The following is a 15,433-nucleotide window of genomic DNA, read 5'->3' on the forward strand; positions in this document are numbered from 1 at the left end:
ATGGCTTCATTATAGCAGCACACTGAGGATATCTATTGTTTTTCATTCTTAAAACAAAAACAAAAAATAAATAAACAAATAATTGATTGGCACGGGAAAATGAAACTGACAACTCTACGCTTGTGTTACAAACAAATGCACCCTAAACAAAAGTGGCAAAATACTTATTGGGATTTTGACGTGTAAACATGTTTTGCTTCATTTGCAAATTCGCATTTTACACCGCATTTCGCTACGTTTTGGATGGACGGTAGTATTTGCCTAGAAATTGCTTCAGTCAGGACTGGCTGGCTTCGAAACTAGCCGTTCACCGCTCGAAGAGTTGAGTGCATGAATGACAATTTCATTTTCCGTGGAAAATGGAAGAGCATCGGTCAAAAGTAAGTGAACACGACAATGCTTTCATCTCTAATGAGTCGAAAGTTTGATCAAGATATGATTCTACCAAATACAGCAAATTAAATGTTTTCAACATTGTTTGGAATATTTCCGTACAGCTCCATGAATTAATCATGGATACATGTTTCGATTACGTATAATGCTATCCATGGACTCGCTCCAGCGTATCTTAGCGAACCTATCACCCTAAAGACAGTATCTAGGTATAGTCTTAGGTCGTCCGGCGAAGTCCTCCTTCAACCGCCCATAATCAAGACTCTGCGTACGCTGGGTGATCGTAGCTTTACTGTAGCCGCACCAGCGCTCTGGAACAATTTACCGAAGACAGTTCGCTGCGCACAAAGTGTTCAATCTTTTAAGGACAGGTTGAAAACTCATTTATTTCGACAAGCCTTTGACCTTTATTGAGAATTGTATTTTAGCCATTGACCTTGCCATTGTAATTTTAAATTATATTTATTTAGGATATCTTTATTGTAAAGCGCGCGAGAGCATCTGTTTATGATTCGCGCGCTATATAAATAAATTATTATTATTATTATTATTATTATTATTATTATTATTATTATTATTTTTATTATTATTATTATCGATTTAAACTCAATTCATGCTCGTTCTCTGTGTAAAGGTCCGGCCAAACGATTGTAACATCATCCAACATTTTTGGACGATGTTGCAAAGTGTTGAACGGGGTGGCCAAACGAATGAACCATGCTTGATGCACTTGGACGCAAGGATCTGGGGCCAAAATCTACCCAGAATGCTTAGAAAACACACCCGCGCCATATTGGTCTCCCCCAAAAATGGCGCGAGACCGATCGACCACCCGGCCATCGGACCATCTTCTCGCTTTTCTTGGTCTTACAGTTTCACTTACTCTTTCGCCCTTTCTTTTTCTGTTTCAATAGAGATCCTTGTGTTTAAGCTTTCGTCGCTGAAAATCCAAATGTTCGTTCGCCATACTGCAGTATGAACACTCACACGGCAACGCGCGAAGTAAAAATAAACAATAAATCATCGCAATGGGCATGCGCGCGTTCAACAATGTTGAACACGGTGGCCAAACGAATGCAACATTGTTGTTCACACCAGGGAACAAAAAAAAACGTTGGACGATGTTGAAGACGATGTTTAATGGAAATCAAACTTCGTTCAACAAAATCCAACATTTTCGTTGTAATGGGTTCGTCACCTTCTTGTATACATACTCAGGCTGACTTCTCTGTGTTTTTTCCCGTTGGGGGTGGGGAGTGGAGTTACTCACCTATGTAAGCTATATAGGGTATGTGCGGCCCGAAACGGTATGCTTTTTGAGCCTTTTTGGTCTCAAAATGGGTATAGATTTTCTTAATTTTTGTCCGAAAGTCTGAAAATGTGTATGGAAACGGGTGTGGATTGTGGAGACCAAGTCTAAAAATGGGTATGAATTTTAAAAGTCATAAGTAGGCTCTGTTTTCGTCTCTAGTTTGTAAAAATAGCTAAAAAATCTAGGAATAAGATTACCCCTTTTTCATCTTCAAGTTTTGAAAACGGCTTAAAATCGTAGCAATAAGTTCACTCCTTTTTCGTCTTTACACTCTAAAAGCTATACCTCTTTTTCGTTTATCAATTCTTTTCAGGATGAATATTCTCCCTACTTTTTTCCGTAGTCCTTTTTTTGCTATTAGTGTGGCAATAGGTTCACTAGCTCCTTTTTGACTTCAAATTGTTTATAGAACTAATAATCTAGCTACAAGTTCACTATTTTCTCGTCTCCAAATCGCTTACATTACTAATTAAAATCTAGCAACAAGTTTAGTCGTTTTTTCGTGTCTAAATTGTAAAAGTAGTTAAAAATCTAGAAACACAGAATTAGAGATGAGTTAAATTCAATTACACAAATAGTCAGTTCATTCCGCGATTCCGGTATAGGAAGTCCTCTCGCCCGAGATGAGAAAAGCCGAGCGCTTGATGCGCGTTCTAAACATAGAAAAAACTCTTGACTCATTTTATACTTTTACATAATTTTATTAATTATTCATCAATACTTCTTCATTGTTCAAAATAGTTTTTTGTCACCAACAAATTCTCCATTTGCAGAGATAATGGGTTAAGGTCATACAAAACTTTACAAAGTTAATATGCTTTTATACAACAGCAACGCACCGAAATCTCAGTAAAAGAATACTGTTATATGTAATAAAAGGAAAAATTTATTAGCATCACCAAACATGTCTGGACAAATGTCAATAACTCTAACTCTTAAATAAACACGAGAAGAAAGGTAAATGAAATATTAACAGCTGGAAAGGATTAAAAATAGTTAACTCCAAAATTTATTTTTATTTTTTTTATCGTTTGTCCATTTAATTTGTGCTTTGCTAATAAATATTAATAATCCATATTTTGTTGTGAGAGATGTGGGACAAAACGCCACTTAATATACACATTATATTGCTACTTATCATTAAAGTATTTGCAAACTTACTTGTAAAAATTTCCATTTCCTGTTTATAATTACGACTCAATTACAGGGGTGGGTGTTCAGCTCGAACTGTGAGCCCGAGTGGTTAATGCCATACTTATGCATAAATACAAATTAACTAGATGCTAAAAACAAGATATGTAACAAATTAAGATCAAAAGCTTACATCTCGGGATAAACATGTGCGTCTGCCTGATACGAAAACCCAAAAACCCAGTGGGAAAAATGGGAACGTATTCCCCGACCTAATGCAGCCGCACAAACCTCCGGTGGTTAGAGGTAAACTAACAGACTAATAAAAATTCTAATACAGATATAGGTATAATATAGGTAAAATAAAGGTATAATAAAGACATTCAACAAGGCTACAGTGTCAAAAGTCCAACTTCTGAAAACTAAAGTTTGAAAGTTCAAGAGCTGAGATGAATATATGAGAACCGTCAAATCCTTATATACACTTGCAACAAAAGACTCAATTAATACCATTCCAACACGCGATCGTTCATACCAACAGGAAAATATTTACATTCTTTGTCCCTACCACTGACAGCTAAGTTCCGCCGAATGTAGACAGTGGACACACCTTAGCAGCTGGTCTTGTCACTTTGGACCGCGCTGCCCAATCACAAACTTGAAGCAACTGTCATTTTTGCACTACAAAGCGGTTTTCAACTAAGTGTCGGAAGTAATTCGCTTTTCCTTTGGTTTTGCTGTACAGCGTTCTCTGATTGGTTGGTAACACTCGAGCCTTTTTCTCAACCAATGAGAAGCAAAACCAAAACCAATCTTGACTTGCTCGCACGCATTTTCCCGCGCTTGACGCCCGTTGCATGTATTTGTTTCGAGTTCTGATTGGTTCATCGTTCAGTTTGCGCCAATTGTAATTGGCCAGAAGTATTACCTTGGGTTTGGTTTTACGACACTCAATTGAAATCCGCTCTAAACGAACTCTATCTGCATGTTTGCAAATACAAATAGTCCCATTTAACATAGTGTAAAAGCTTCTTCAAACCAATTTTAATCTGGTGCATCAGTGCCTGCTCGATGAAGGCAGCGATGGAAAAGTGCTCGCAGATAACTTCGCCCCAGGTACAGTATAAAACCAAATTCAACAACAGCTATCACGACAGCTGTTACAAGTCCTGTAGGATAGGCGGTCTCATTGGAATCGGCTGTGAAAAGAGAGAGAATGTGATTAGTGGGATTGAAGGGGAAGTGTCATAGAGATTTTGACCTTTCTGTTAAAATGGTATGGTGCAACAATACTAATTATAACACTGACAGAAAGAACCTAATAACGGCTGCAAAGGAGACTATACTAATGAGCTTGATAGAAGTATCACTCACTGAATAATACATCACTCTCATTCACTCACCAGACTTAAAATATACCATCACATTTATTCCATTGCGTATATGCCACACATTAATTGACATTCAAATCCTAGCAGTATGCAGGATGTTTGTCCTATCACCTTAGCTCCCACGAGTCTCCTGTAGCTCAGAGGTAGAGCATCCGAACTAGTAATCGGAAGGTCTAAGGTTCGATTCCTGATAGGGCACTCGGATTTTCTTTTTTCCGATATGCCTGTGTCACTCACTGAATAATATTCTCAGCTAACCCATTTTAGAAACTAAAACGAGAGGACTTAAAAAAGGTTAGCCCAACTTTTTTCAAGTTGCAACCCATACCAGCCCTGCCCATCTATGACCAGAGACACTTTAGTACAATGTGTTGGTAATTTATAACAAAACAGAACCATTATTTTTTAGGTTTCTGTCAAAAGAAAAGCGTTTTAGGCTTTGTAATTGATGCCAAATTCCCGTGACACTTCGCCAGCGGGAGAAAAACAAGAAGAGCAATTTGCTCGCATTGCAAGTTTCTTCACGAGGCTTCCCATTTTGAACGCCTGGAACTTCCATGTATTGGGCAGGATAATTAACAATTATTCCACGAGCGCGCGTTGGATATGAGATGATATATACCGCGCCGAGTTGGCTATAATCATCTCATATCCAACAAGCGCAAGTGGAATAATTGTTTTATTAAAAACAATCAAGAAATATTGCTACATCTTACTGATTTTGCTGAACAAGAACAACCAGCATACAATTTAATGGTCGCCATTTCTCGACCATGGTACAATGGCTCATATACCATAGCCGCTAAGCCAATCAAATCCCTCGAATTGCATTATACGATGATCCAGTTTTTAATAACTACTGTTATACATAGCTTTTGTCTTAATCTAGAAATTTTATTCGCTACACTCAAGATTATCACAACAATTTTTGATGCTGAAACCACAAAGCCATTTTATAGTCACAGTTGTGAACTATTTGAAAAGTGGCCTCTTTTGAGTTTCAGCAGCCATTTCTCAAAACTCTTCCATTGCCCATAACAGAGGGTGTTTATGGGGTTGTAATAACTGTCCACTGGTAGATACTATATTCGTCAGGTTACATTTAGCTGCAAATTAGAACGAGAGCCCATAAAATTGAATGATAGAGAGAAACGGCTGAAAATGTGGTTCTTTTTTATTTAAATTTGTTCAGTTATCACTTTTGTGATAACTGAGAAGAGTTGTCAAACACCGCAGAAGAATCATGGGAAAATTACTGGCGCATGCTCAATCATCGAAACATTTCGGAAACGGAAACGTTCCTTAGTTATGCAGGGGAAACCAGCAAAACTGGTTAAAACTTAGGTCAAACACTAACCTTTCTTGCAGTTGCAGTCTTGAGGTGAGTGTTCTTTTCCCTTTGTTGAGGCTGTGGTCCTGTTGTCTAATTTAAAAACAGCAACGAAGTCAGAAATCGCCGAGCTCACCAAAATCTGGTTACTTTAAAACCGGAATATTTAACAATTAATTATCGTCCCAGCGAAGTCGTGCGGAATAACGCCTGATACTGGGGTCGTAGTCATGCCAATTACCTCAATTACCTAAAATCAGACGATATTTCTTAAGATTGAGTGGGATAATTGTTTTTTTATTCCACATTTTGTTATCAAAGCACAGTTTTATTACAGAAAATTGGAGTTTGTTGAATTCTCCCCAACAAAAACGCGGAGTGCCACATGATCTAACCCATAGCAGGTCTGCCGGACTTCAAGTGTTTATTTTCGCTTCCAGTCCTCTTTTGATTAGTTCCGTTTTATTTCCGACTTCAAACAGTCTCAGATAAAAATCAAAATTCTTACCACTTTCGTTTATTAGCTGCAATGTTACAAAATGTCTCTTTGGCGATTTGCCGTTTATTCTGTCCACCACGCACATGAACTTCCTGGCATCGCAGGGTTTTGCTTCGTGAATGCACAGCGAACCATTTTCATTTGAAATGTTAAAACCTCTCAGCGGATTCGTGACGCCATCTTGCTTCATTCCAATGAACCATGTCCAGCGTGGGTGTAAGCCATTAGATGTCCACATGTACCATTTAACAAAGAGATAAGCACCGTCTAACTTGACTACTTCCTCAAATGCGGGACAAGGTAAAATTGCTTCCTTATTGTTCTCGACAGACATAAACGTCTTGGATCCTAAAAAAAAAAGAAAAAAAAAGAAGAAGAAAGAAATTGATTGATGATGGTCTTTGTGATGAAAGAAACTCGGGACGTGCTCGTGTGCACCGTCTTAAATTCAATTTCCGCATCTGACGCGGGCAAACTTCCCTTCTCATTTTCAAGTCTTCTCAGTCGATTTAAAAGCCCCCTTGAAAGGTGCACTCAAATATTTTGTTAACTAGACTGGGATCAGGCGCCTTTTTTAGGTAAACATTTGGAGGACTTTTGATTTAATTTGCTTCAACGGTTTTTAGTTGTTCAATGCAGTTCGGTCAGGTTTCAATCACTAAAGGAAGCTCTCTTCGCCTTGAACGTGAATGTTTCCGGAGTGAACACCGTGACAAAACAAAGCCTGAAAGCAAAAAAACAAAAAAGTCGAGGACACGGGACACTGTATCGACGATCACCGGGAAGAAATTGAAAGAAAAAAAATGTAAAACATATCCACATCCGATCCGGAACATTCTGCTGTCAACATGCGACACGTCGTTGACAGGATCTGAAATTGAAATTCATCCAGAAGGGAAAAACCCCTTTGATACGTGGCACAAAGAAACGCTTTCCTTTGCATATAATTAGGCAAATAACAGAGAATGATTTGGCTTTAACAATAGAAAACGAAGATCAAAGATTAACTTCACATATAATTTTTTCCAGGGTAATCGAAAAATAAACTTCTCTTTACTGTTACTGTGTTAAACGGGAGTTGCGTACATAATTTTAAAAAAGTATCGGTCGCGCTAACAAAAGCTGAACGGTCAGATGTCTCAGATATATTTAAACTATACCGCCTGCACTGAATCTAACCTCACCGTGGGCAAAATTTCATCTTTTCGAAAATTGAGCCCATAAGCTCGCAGAGATCGACCTCCCTGATTTTAGCTTTTTACTTCAGTTTGGCCTTCACCGCAAACACAACGATATCCATCAGTCTACACTACTCCAGAGGGCTATAACTATAAACACCAACCATTTGATTTTTGGCTATCGATATTAGTTTTAAACTTACCGAAGATGTTCACCAAAGACACCAAGATTAAGAGCACGGCTCTGTTTCTTTCCATATTAAAGGACCGAATTAATGCTACTTGACCGGCGATTCAACCCTTACAAATTACTGCTAAATGCTCCGCTTAGCGTTTGTTGTCAAGACCTTAACTTACAAGCTGATATTAAACAGCGTCTCAGTGTGATTCACCACTACTGATTCATCAGACCAAATATTTACAATTATTTCAACACTGTTTCAAGGAGGATATATTGCTGAACCTCATCGTGACTCATTGACGTCAAGCCTGAACCGTAATAAATCTGCCCACAGTAATCAAAAATAACATAACACAAAGACAACTGACATGAAATAAAATTAAAAATAACAATGAAGCAAATGCCACTAGTTAGAGAAGGCCATCTGTCTGGTGACGAACCACCTAAAGTCATATCAGCCTAGACTTCACTCAAGGCACTTTTTAATAAATTACTGAACCGTCTGAACACAGGTGGCATTATTTTATACAATGGTTCATCATGTTCAGCGAGTTAACCTCCGCCCCTGAGCTTAATAGAGCGTTAATGGCATGCAGACTGAGTTTATTACTTTGACCTCCTCCCCCAATCCCGCCCACAAGAAAAACAACCATTACTCATTCAACAGAAACGAGTTCTTCACTTACCATGACTTACGGTAAAAGCAGAAGCCATAACAACTTTATCGACCGTTTTAAAGTAATTAAACAGTTGAATGGAATACACAGATCACGCGGCAGCGTACTGGTGAATACGACCATTTCATGCGCATAATTTCTGGATTTAATATAACTTGCTCTTTACCGACAAAAAGCACATTTTTTATTGAGTTTGTGTTAGTGTAATATATGGGCAAGCAAAAAAGCAACTTTGTTTAGTTTAGTTTATTGCTTTTCCCACAAAAAAAAATGATCAGTTACATCACAAATCTTAAAGATTGTGTTGTGATAGTTCCTTCGCTTGTCGAGGGAAAAACCCCTCAGCTCCAAGGCGGCCAAAGTCCACAAGATTCTTGCACAATTCATGTATGACTGTGCGCGCCACAAGGCGCCAAACGGTAATATGCATGACGTCATGCAAGGAATAACACTGTCCGATTTTACTCTCAAATCTGTCATTTAATGTCGTTGGAAGCAAGTTCTCCTTAACTTTCAAAAAGTTAGCCAAGAAGTTTGTAGTGATCTTTGTTTTTAATCTAAGTTTTGTATCACATTGATATACGTGCTAAACGTAGCGTTCCCGGAAAAAAAGAATGTATTCACGGTGATACTTGGTCACGCGAACTGTACAACGGTCTGATAGTTTTAATATCATCATCGCCCAATCTCGCGGGCTCTGGGAACGAAATTGCATCATCGCCCTTCAAATTGAGTCAAAAAGTTTCTAGCGATCTTTGTTTTCAATCTTGGTATAATTTTGTATTACATTGATATACGTACGAAACCGAGATCCCGGAAAAAAAATGATGCTAATGCAACGCAGGCAACGGTCTGATGGATACACATGTGGTTTTGAATATCATCGCGGTCCCACAGATCTTTAGTTAGTTTTTTTTACTATTACAGACTATCAACATCATTGTTGTGTCAACTTACCAAACACTGCTACAATCCCGAATGCCAAACACACTATCACAGCGAAGGCGTTTCTGTTCCTTTCCATAACGAGTCAATAATGATAGCTGATTAACCAACTGTTGAGTGCTTGAAGCGGTCTCTAAAGGTACATGACTAATCAAGAATTTAATTTGTTGCACGTTGGCGTAACTGATCATATTCAGAACATCCTAGAGATAAAGATAAATATAGAGTCGGACGGCGTCACAAAAAATTATTGTGGCTGGTATGGTCGGAACGCACCAAGTCTGAAAAATTGATTTGTCCTCAAACCACCACCATCAAGCGACAGAAAATACTCGTCACATAAATATCGTCGAAAATGTAATGATGCAAAATTCTGAGAATGATTTCTCAAGCTGACTTGCGCGAGGAAACACAGTCACTGTCAGGTATTAAAAATGCAAATGTGTTCAGTAATGGAATGTGATGACTAAGCAGAATTGATTGATATAATCGTTATACGTTGTATTGTGCTTATTGGGTTAATATAGGCTGTAAAAGGTCTCGTTAAGTTAATCGGCAAAATGGGAATAACATAATAAACTCGGCAAGTTAGAACAGAAACTCAATACAGTCGAACCTGTATTAAGCGGCCACCTATTAAGCGGCCACCCTCCATTAAGCGGCCACTTTCCAAAGTCCCGAATTATTATTTTGTCATTAAAGTGCTGTATTCGATACCTCTATTCAACAGCCAGCCAGCCAGTTTTCAATCCAGGGTGGCCGCTTAATAGAGGTCCGACTGTAGTTCAATAGTTTCCTTCAATAGTTCTTTTTGATGAATAATCGTGCTAAAATCGTCGTGGTGGGAGGTCAAGCAAACTATTTTGATACAAAAACTGTTTCAAAGTTAGGTCCCGCTCACCGGTCGAAAAACTATTTTTGGAGTCTGATACAATAATATTGTAATATTTCGTCGTTTGTTTCTCGTCAAATCTCACGCTTTACGATGCGAGCAGCGGTTTCTCCACCGGATGCTAAGGGAAACCACTGCTCTCGGGGAACTCACGCTTTCAAGTCTTTCCTGAATGTGTACGTGCGAAAGATTAACGAAATTACAAAACATCTCACCTGAAGCAGTTGCTAGCAATACAACAATGAATATGCTTATTATCACAAATATTTGACCATTCAACATTGCCCTTGTAAACCGATGAAAACAAACTGTATGGGGTACACCGTCTGGCGGTATGAATCGATGCTAATTTATGGTACAATCACATGATTCTCAACTAAGTCATTCCTTACATTCCTCGTATTACCTTACATTCCTCCTATTTCTTGTAGCTGTATTGGATCAAAATCACAAGAAAATCGACTAATCTTTCTTCAATGTGAATTCCGTGTGTTTTGTTTTCTCTAAAGGTCTTAGAGTAGGGGTCAAAACAAAAACGTCCAACTAGAAACCCTGTCCTGTATACGGGAGACCCCTGTGAGGGGTGTGCGGGGTTTGCCCTTCCCCCTTCCCCCGACAAAAAATCCTAGGTACGGCCCTGCCCAGTCTATCTAACTATTATGCCGGGGGGTGGGGGGTGGGTGGGGAAAACCTTTACTGTACCGAAGGTGGAGAAATAGAGGCCTTTAACCCGGCCTGCACTCGCAAGTTGCATAAAATCATTTATTCCCTTTGAGAATAAATTTCCTTTTCTCTTACTTTATTCAGTACTCTAATGCTATATTACAAATGAATCTTACACTTTCAATAACAAGTGAATGCAAGCATACAGAAGTCTTTAAATAACAACGAACTTAATTAAGTACAACAAAGCATTTCTGGACAAACGTAAACAAATGCTAAATACATATTTCAAGTACCGTTTCATGACGAGATCAAAAATAAGATATATACACATCTGGTTCAAAAAGGATACTGATTGGAAATAGAATCTTATTGTTTTTTATATTATCTTCTAATTTTCTTGCAAATTTTTTCTGCAAATCGTTTTTCCATTCCATTTCCTTTTGCTTTGCTAATAATTTAATTGTTAATTTATATATTTTACACAATGGAGCTTCACCAAAAGTATTTTCTGACAAATATGGGGCGTAACTCCGCCTTTAAATTACTTTCCATATTTAACGACTTAATATTTATTCCATATAATATCAGACCGTCAATGATAATCCCACTTAAACCTTAATGACGGATAATTTCTTTAAATATTTACAATAAATATAGTTAAACATTATCTTAGGATGTTTACTAGAGCAAACAAAATTAAGACGAAAAACTCTCTTAAAGTCAGGACTGTACAATTTTAAACAAAACAATTTTTTAAGAAACCCTTCGCGTATACTAAGATACTAACACTATGCGAGAATTGGTCCCGGGTAATATCTGAACATATCTGCAGTGGTAGGGTGGCGCCCAGTGAAGAAACCACTGCTCGCAGGGTACACCTTTGCAACCGCTCGTTTAGGATATCACAGAAAATAGCGGATGCGCATGCTGTTCGCTGCCAAATCACAACCGAGAAATAAATACCTCTTGCTAACCAAGTTCGAGGTCCGAAGTGTAAATTACGGACCGAGTTTTTCCCCATTGATTTATGGCCCAAGCGCGGGAAAGGAAAACTTTCAAATTTAGAGGGCCGTGCAGTGAAATACGGCCCGCAAAATTGACCAATCACACGGCGCGTACTAACTGAGATATATACAGAATAAATTCTTCTTTCCGTACGTTTCGACTAAACAAAAGCGCAAGAGTACCTTTTTGGAAGTAACTAGCACTAATCTAAGCCATTTTTCCCCCTTTTACTTAACTCCACGTGCCAGTAAATTTGCTCTTAAATCAAAGCGTTTGATCGGGTCAAAGTCTCTTCAAGGCCAACACTGATAATCTCGTGCATCTTGTTCCCTTCAGCAGCACGACACTGTTCGCTGTTGGCTACGCTTCAGATACATGATGTAGCCTCCTTCAACGGCAGCTATAAGAGATGTCAAGACGGCTATGATAACTGCTGTAAAATAGCAAGTTTGATCGGAATCTTGGACATCCTTTTTGATATCTGTAATAACAAAACAAAGCTCAACTGATTAAGCAAGAAGTACTGAAGAATTATATTCATTTTAATTACAAGTTTAGAAACTGAAACTACAGATGTATATTACCCTCTCAACAACCTCGAAAGAGTGTTTTTGTATATGGTGGGTTCTTTCTCCCATCCACAAGACTCCTGGGTCGTGAATTCATAGATATGTTGTACCGTGTTCTTGTTTAATGGCCTCCATTGACTTGTGATTAGTTTCAGTTCTTAATTTTAACGCACGACCCCACAAGCTGCAAAGCTTTAAGTTATTATCGTGCATAAATAAAGGCTGTATGTCTGTCTGGTTCTGTTCAAATAGCGCCAATTCTTTACCGTAAGGGCCCACGTTATGTTCGATACACGAGGAAAAAATCGCATTTAGATACCCTCTCCCGCCACTGGAAAGAGAATAAACATTCGAGGTAACTACTGCTTTTTTGTTTGCTCCTTCTTAACTTTCCTTTCCTCTTTCAGGCGTAGCTGGCGAAGTAGTCCTTCCGTTCTCTCTCTCCGTTTTCGCTTTTTCATTGCGCAAAACTTGCACGGCAACTTCAATGCGTTATCAAAAAATTAAAAAAAAAAAAAAAAACCCCAAAAAACAGAAAAATCAACGGAAATGATTAAGGCTGTGAGAGCATTTGGGTTATGCCTTTTGTTCTCTTTTAAGTTCTGTTTAACGCACAAAATGGCGTTCTCCTAGACTACACTGTCAGCTGCAACTACACGAGTGTCGATCAAAAATAAGGCTTGACCTTGCATAATTTAAATTGAATTAAAGCACTTACCTACACATTCTTTACAGTTGCAGTTACAGGTACATTTTTGAGGCTTATGTTCTTCAGCTCTAGGTTTTTTTGTAGTCGGGTTGCCTAAATGAAACAAAAACAAAACTCAAACGTTAAAGGATGGTTATTTTAGTGTGCTGGAATTATCCGGGTTTCAAGTCCCGCTTTGGCCTCTCCCTAAAGTTGTTTCTTGGTGTCCCGAGTTCATCTTTCTCCGCAAAGCTTACAAATAACCAGCTGGTCGGCCTTCTACCAGTTAGAATTTTTAATCCTCCTCCTCCTCCTCCTCCTCCTCCTCCTCCTTCTCCTCCTCCTTCTCCTCCTCCTCCTCCTACATCATCGTCATTATCATCATAATTTTCAACTTGACTCATTTGTTTGTGAAACCTCACTTATCTTCCAACACCCTTCATTAGTTAGCGCCACAGCAACTTTCCGATCTTGTAAGGCGAGACCTCGTTCCCAGGGTCCTGGAGGCGAGGTTATTTTTTTGCATGCGCGTGCTCACACGTTTCGTGTGCTTGACTCTCTCTAAACGAAATAGGACCCCACTCAGAGTCTATTTAGACCCGGAATCACTCCTGATAAAAAACAATCTGGATAAAAAGAATATTTACAACTAAGCTATTTCTTACCATTTCGGTTTACAGTCAACTTGGTAAAATGCCTTTTGGGAGATTTGTGGTTGATTCTCTCCACACTGCACTTGTATCTCCCAACATCACTGAGTTGTACTTTCTTTATCTGCAAAGCGCCATCACTGGAAATATTAAATCTCTTTTCTTTGCTTTTTGTTTTCCCTTGTATATTTCTCCCAGCTATCCAATTGCACCCAGTTCCATCGTCGAAGTCTCCTTTCAAAGGACATTTCTCCCAATACACAATGTCATATGCGCCGTCCAGATTAAAGACTTTCTCGAAGGCAGGGCACTTCAGTTTTGCCTTCTTATTGACGTTCACGGCAAGGGACGACTTGGATGGGCCGTTGTCAGGTTTGAAGCCTAAAACGAAGTGGTGTATTTGATGTAGTGAAGTGATATAGTGTAGTGACACAATTTAGAACTAAAATCGAACATCAAGAACGAGCTCGAGTTTGAACGCATAAGAAGATAGCATAGGTAGGACTTGTCTATGAGATATCTTTGGTGATGAGTAGTTTATGGTGAAAAGTATTTAAGCTTGGTATGAACGAGGGTAGGGGGACCGCTTTAGAGGGGAAAGGGGGAGCGGTGAAGAACAGTCCGGATCACGTAAGGTTTTCGCGCGAATCTTTCGAGATGACCGATGCAAGGCGGCGAGCAAATGAACTTGGTCGCGCAAGTTTTACAGAAAATAAAACAGTTGAATCCTGGTTGAGTCATTTTAAGTGACTGGCGGTCTATCATCTTTCACGATATTTCGCTTTGGTGGCTGCAGAATCACGTGCCCCAGCTCACAGTCATAACTATGGTTTCACGTATGCCTAGTTAGCTGCACATGGCAGTGACCAACTCGAAAGCCTTAGCTCCTTTGGTCACTGTGCACATTTTACCTTTGGTGATTCATGTAATTTAATGTTATCTTTATGTTGCTTTTGTGATGTATCGTAATTTCGTTTTGTAGTAAACTATTGAAATAGTGCATAAATTAAAAAATCTGAAAAAAAAAATCTGATCTGAATCAGATGTTTTGACAAAAAACCTTGAAGTTATTTCGGGTATTTTTATTTCTTCCGTGACTATTTACTTGGAGAATACCGGAATCTTCGACAGAATTAAGGGGAATCTTTGTATCATTCACGTGACCACCAGGGAAAAACCTCGTACTATTGGTAGATTTATTTATTTTTCTAAGCAAGTTGTCTCCTGGCTAGCCTGCTATAGAAACGTCGTAAATAAAAAGTTACTTACTAACATACTTTCTCAAGAGATCACAATTCATATCCAATACAAAAAGTCACGTAGCCTTATTTCAAGACTAACCCACATCATCTTTAAAACAGATGTGTTTAATGATATTGTGTTATTTTCTTTTTAAGGGAAAATCCCGTTTTTTTGTCTTGTTTCACTTTCTTGCCAACAGCCCCTCGCGATCAGACGATATGCGGTCATTCAAGGTCGCTAATACTACATTGTTTACATTCAAATCAATCCAGTGTTTTTACAAGCAAATGTTCCCAAACTTGGCAAATCGAGTTCAGTCGCAATTATCTCCCAGTTCAATTCAGACTGGTCCAGCCACTGACTGTCGCTTTTAACCTATAGCTAAAATCAGTTTTATCCCACCAAGATCTCGAATATTTATATCTGCTCACTTTATCCTCTCACAGTCTGGTAAAACGCAAGTCATTTTGATTTCTACAGTGGTCTTTTAAAACAGATTTCAATACGACTCTATATAAACTTACCAAAAACGGTTACAATCCCGACTGCCAAAAAGCCCATGAGTAGGAAAAAGATTACATATCTTTCCATAGCCACTGAGTTGTAACTTGAAAACTCGATGGACAACTGTTTCGTATCACTGCTAAAAGTTGAATACTTGCTAAGTGTCATCGTCGAGACCTT

The 15,433-nt window shown here is 38.7% G+C and overlaps 2 protein-coding genes across 7 annotated transcripts in view; both read right to left on the minus strand.

The window, feature by feature from the left end:
- Positions 1-2,385: 2,385 nt before the first annotated feature.
- On the minus strand, positions 2,386-10,238 carry LOC146469053 (uncharacterized). Of its 4 annotated transcripts, XM_085123745.1 has the most exons (5): positions 10,145-10,161; positions 9,050-9,184; positions 6,066-6,404; positions 5,585-5,650; positions 2,386-4,035 (listed from the first exon to the last, which is right to left on the minus strand). In XM_085123745.1, exons 2-5 carry the CDS (start codon positions 9,114-9,116, stop codon positions 3,881-3,883), a joined length of 627 nt encoding a protein of 208 aa, XP_084979871.1. In that variant the 5' UTR covers positions 9,117-9,184; positions 10,145-10,161; the 3' UTR covers positions 2,386-3,880. The 4 variants fall into 4 exon arrangements, with proteins under 4 accessions (XP_084979871.1, XP_084979872.1, XP_084979870.1 ...); XM_085123746.1 differs by lacking the exon at positions 9,050-9,184 and having other exon boundaries at positions 10,145-10,238; XM_085123744.1 differs by lacking the exon at positions 10,145-10,161 and having other exon boundaries at positions 9,050-9,251.
- Positions 10,239-10,677: 439 nt separating this feature from the next.
- LOC146469054 (uncharacterized) overlaps positions 10,678-15,433 on the minus strand; it is a 12,452-nt gene continuing 7,696 nt past the window's right edge. For 2 of the 3 annotated variants that reach the window (XM_085123742.1, XM_085123743.1), the window contains exons 2-4: positions 13,523-13,888; positions 12,888-12,971; positions 10,678-12,081 (exon numbers count right to left, since the gene is read on the minus strand). In XM_085123742.1, coding sequence (XP_084979868.1) covers positions 11,933-12,081; positions 12,888-12,971; positions 13,523-13,888 — 599 coding nt within the window. In that variant the 3' untranslated portion in view covers positions 10,678-11,932. Of the gene's footprint in view, positions 12,082-12,887; positions 12,972-13,522; positions 13,889-15,273 lie in introns of all 3 variants that reach the window. The other variant, XM_085123741.1, reaches the window with a different exon arrangement.

The sequence above is a fragment of the Pavona decussata genome, unplaced genomic scaffold (genome assembly GCF_977016875.1).
Source record: "Pavona decussata unplaced genomic scaffold, jaPavDecu1.1 SCAFFOLD_127, whole genome shotgun sequence".
Taxonomy (NCBI): Eukaryota; Metazoa; Cnidaria; class Anthozoa; order Scleractinia; family Agariciidae; genus Pavona; species Pavona decussata.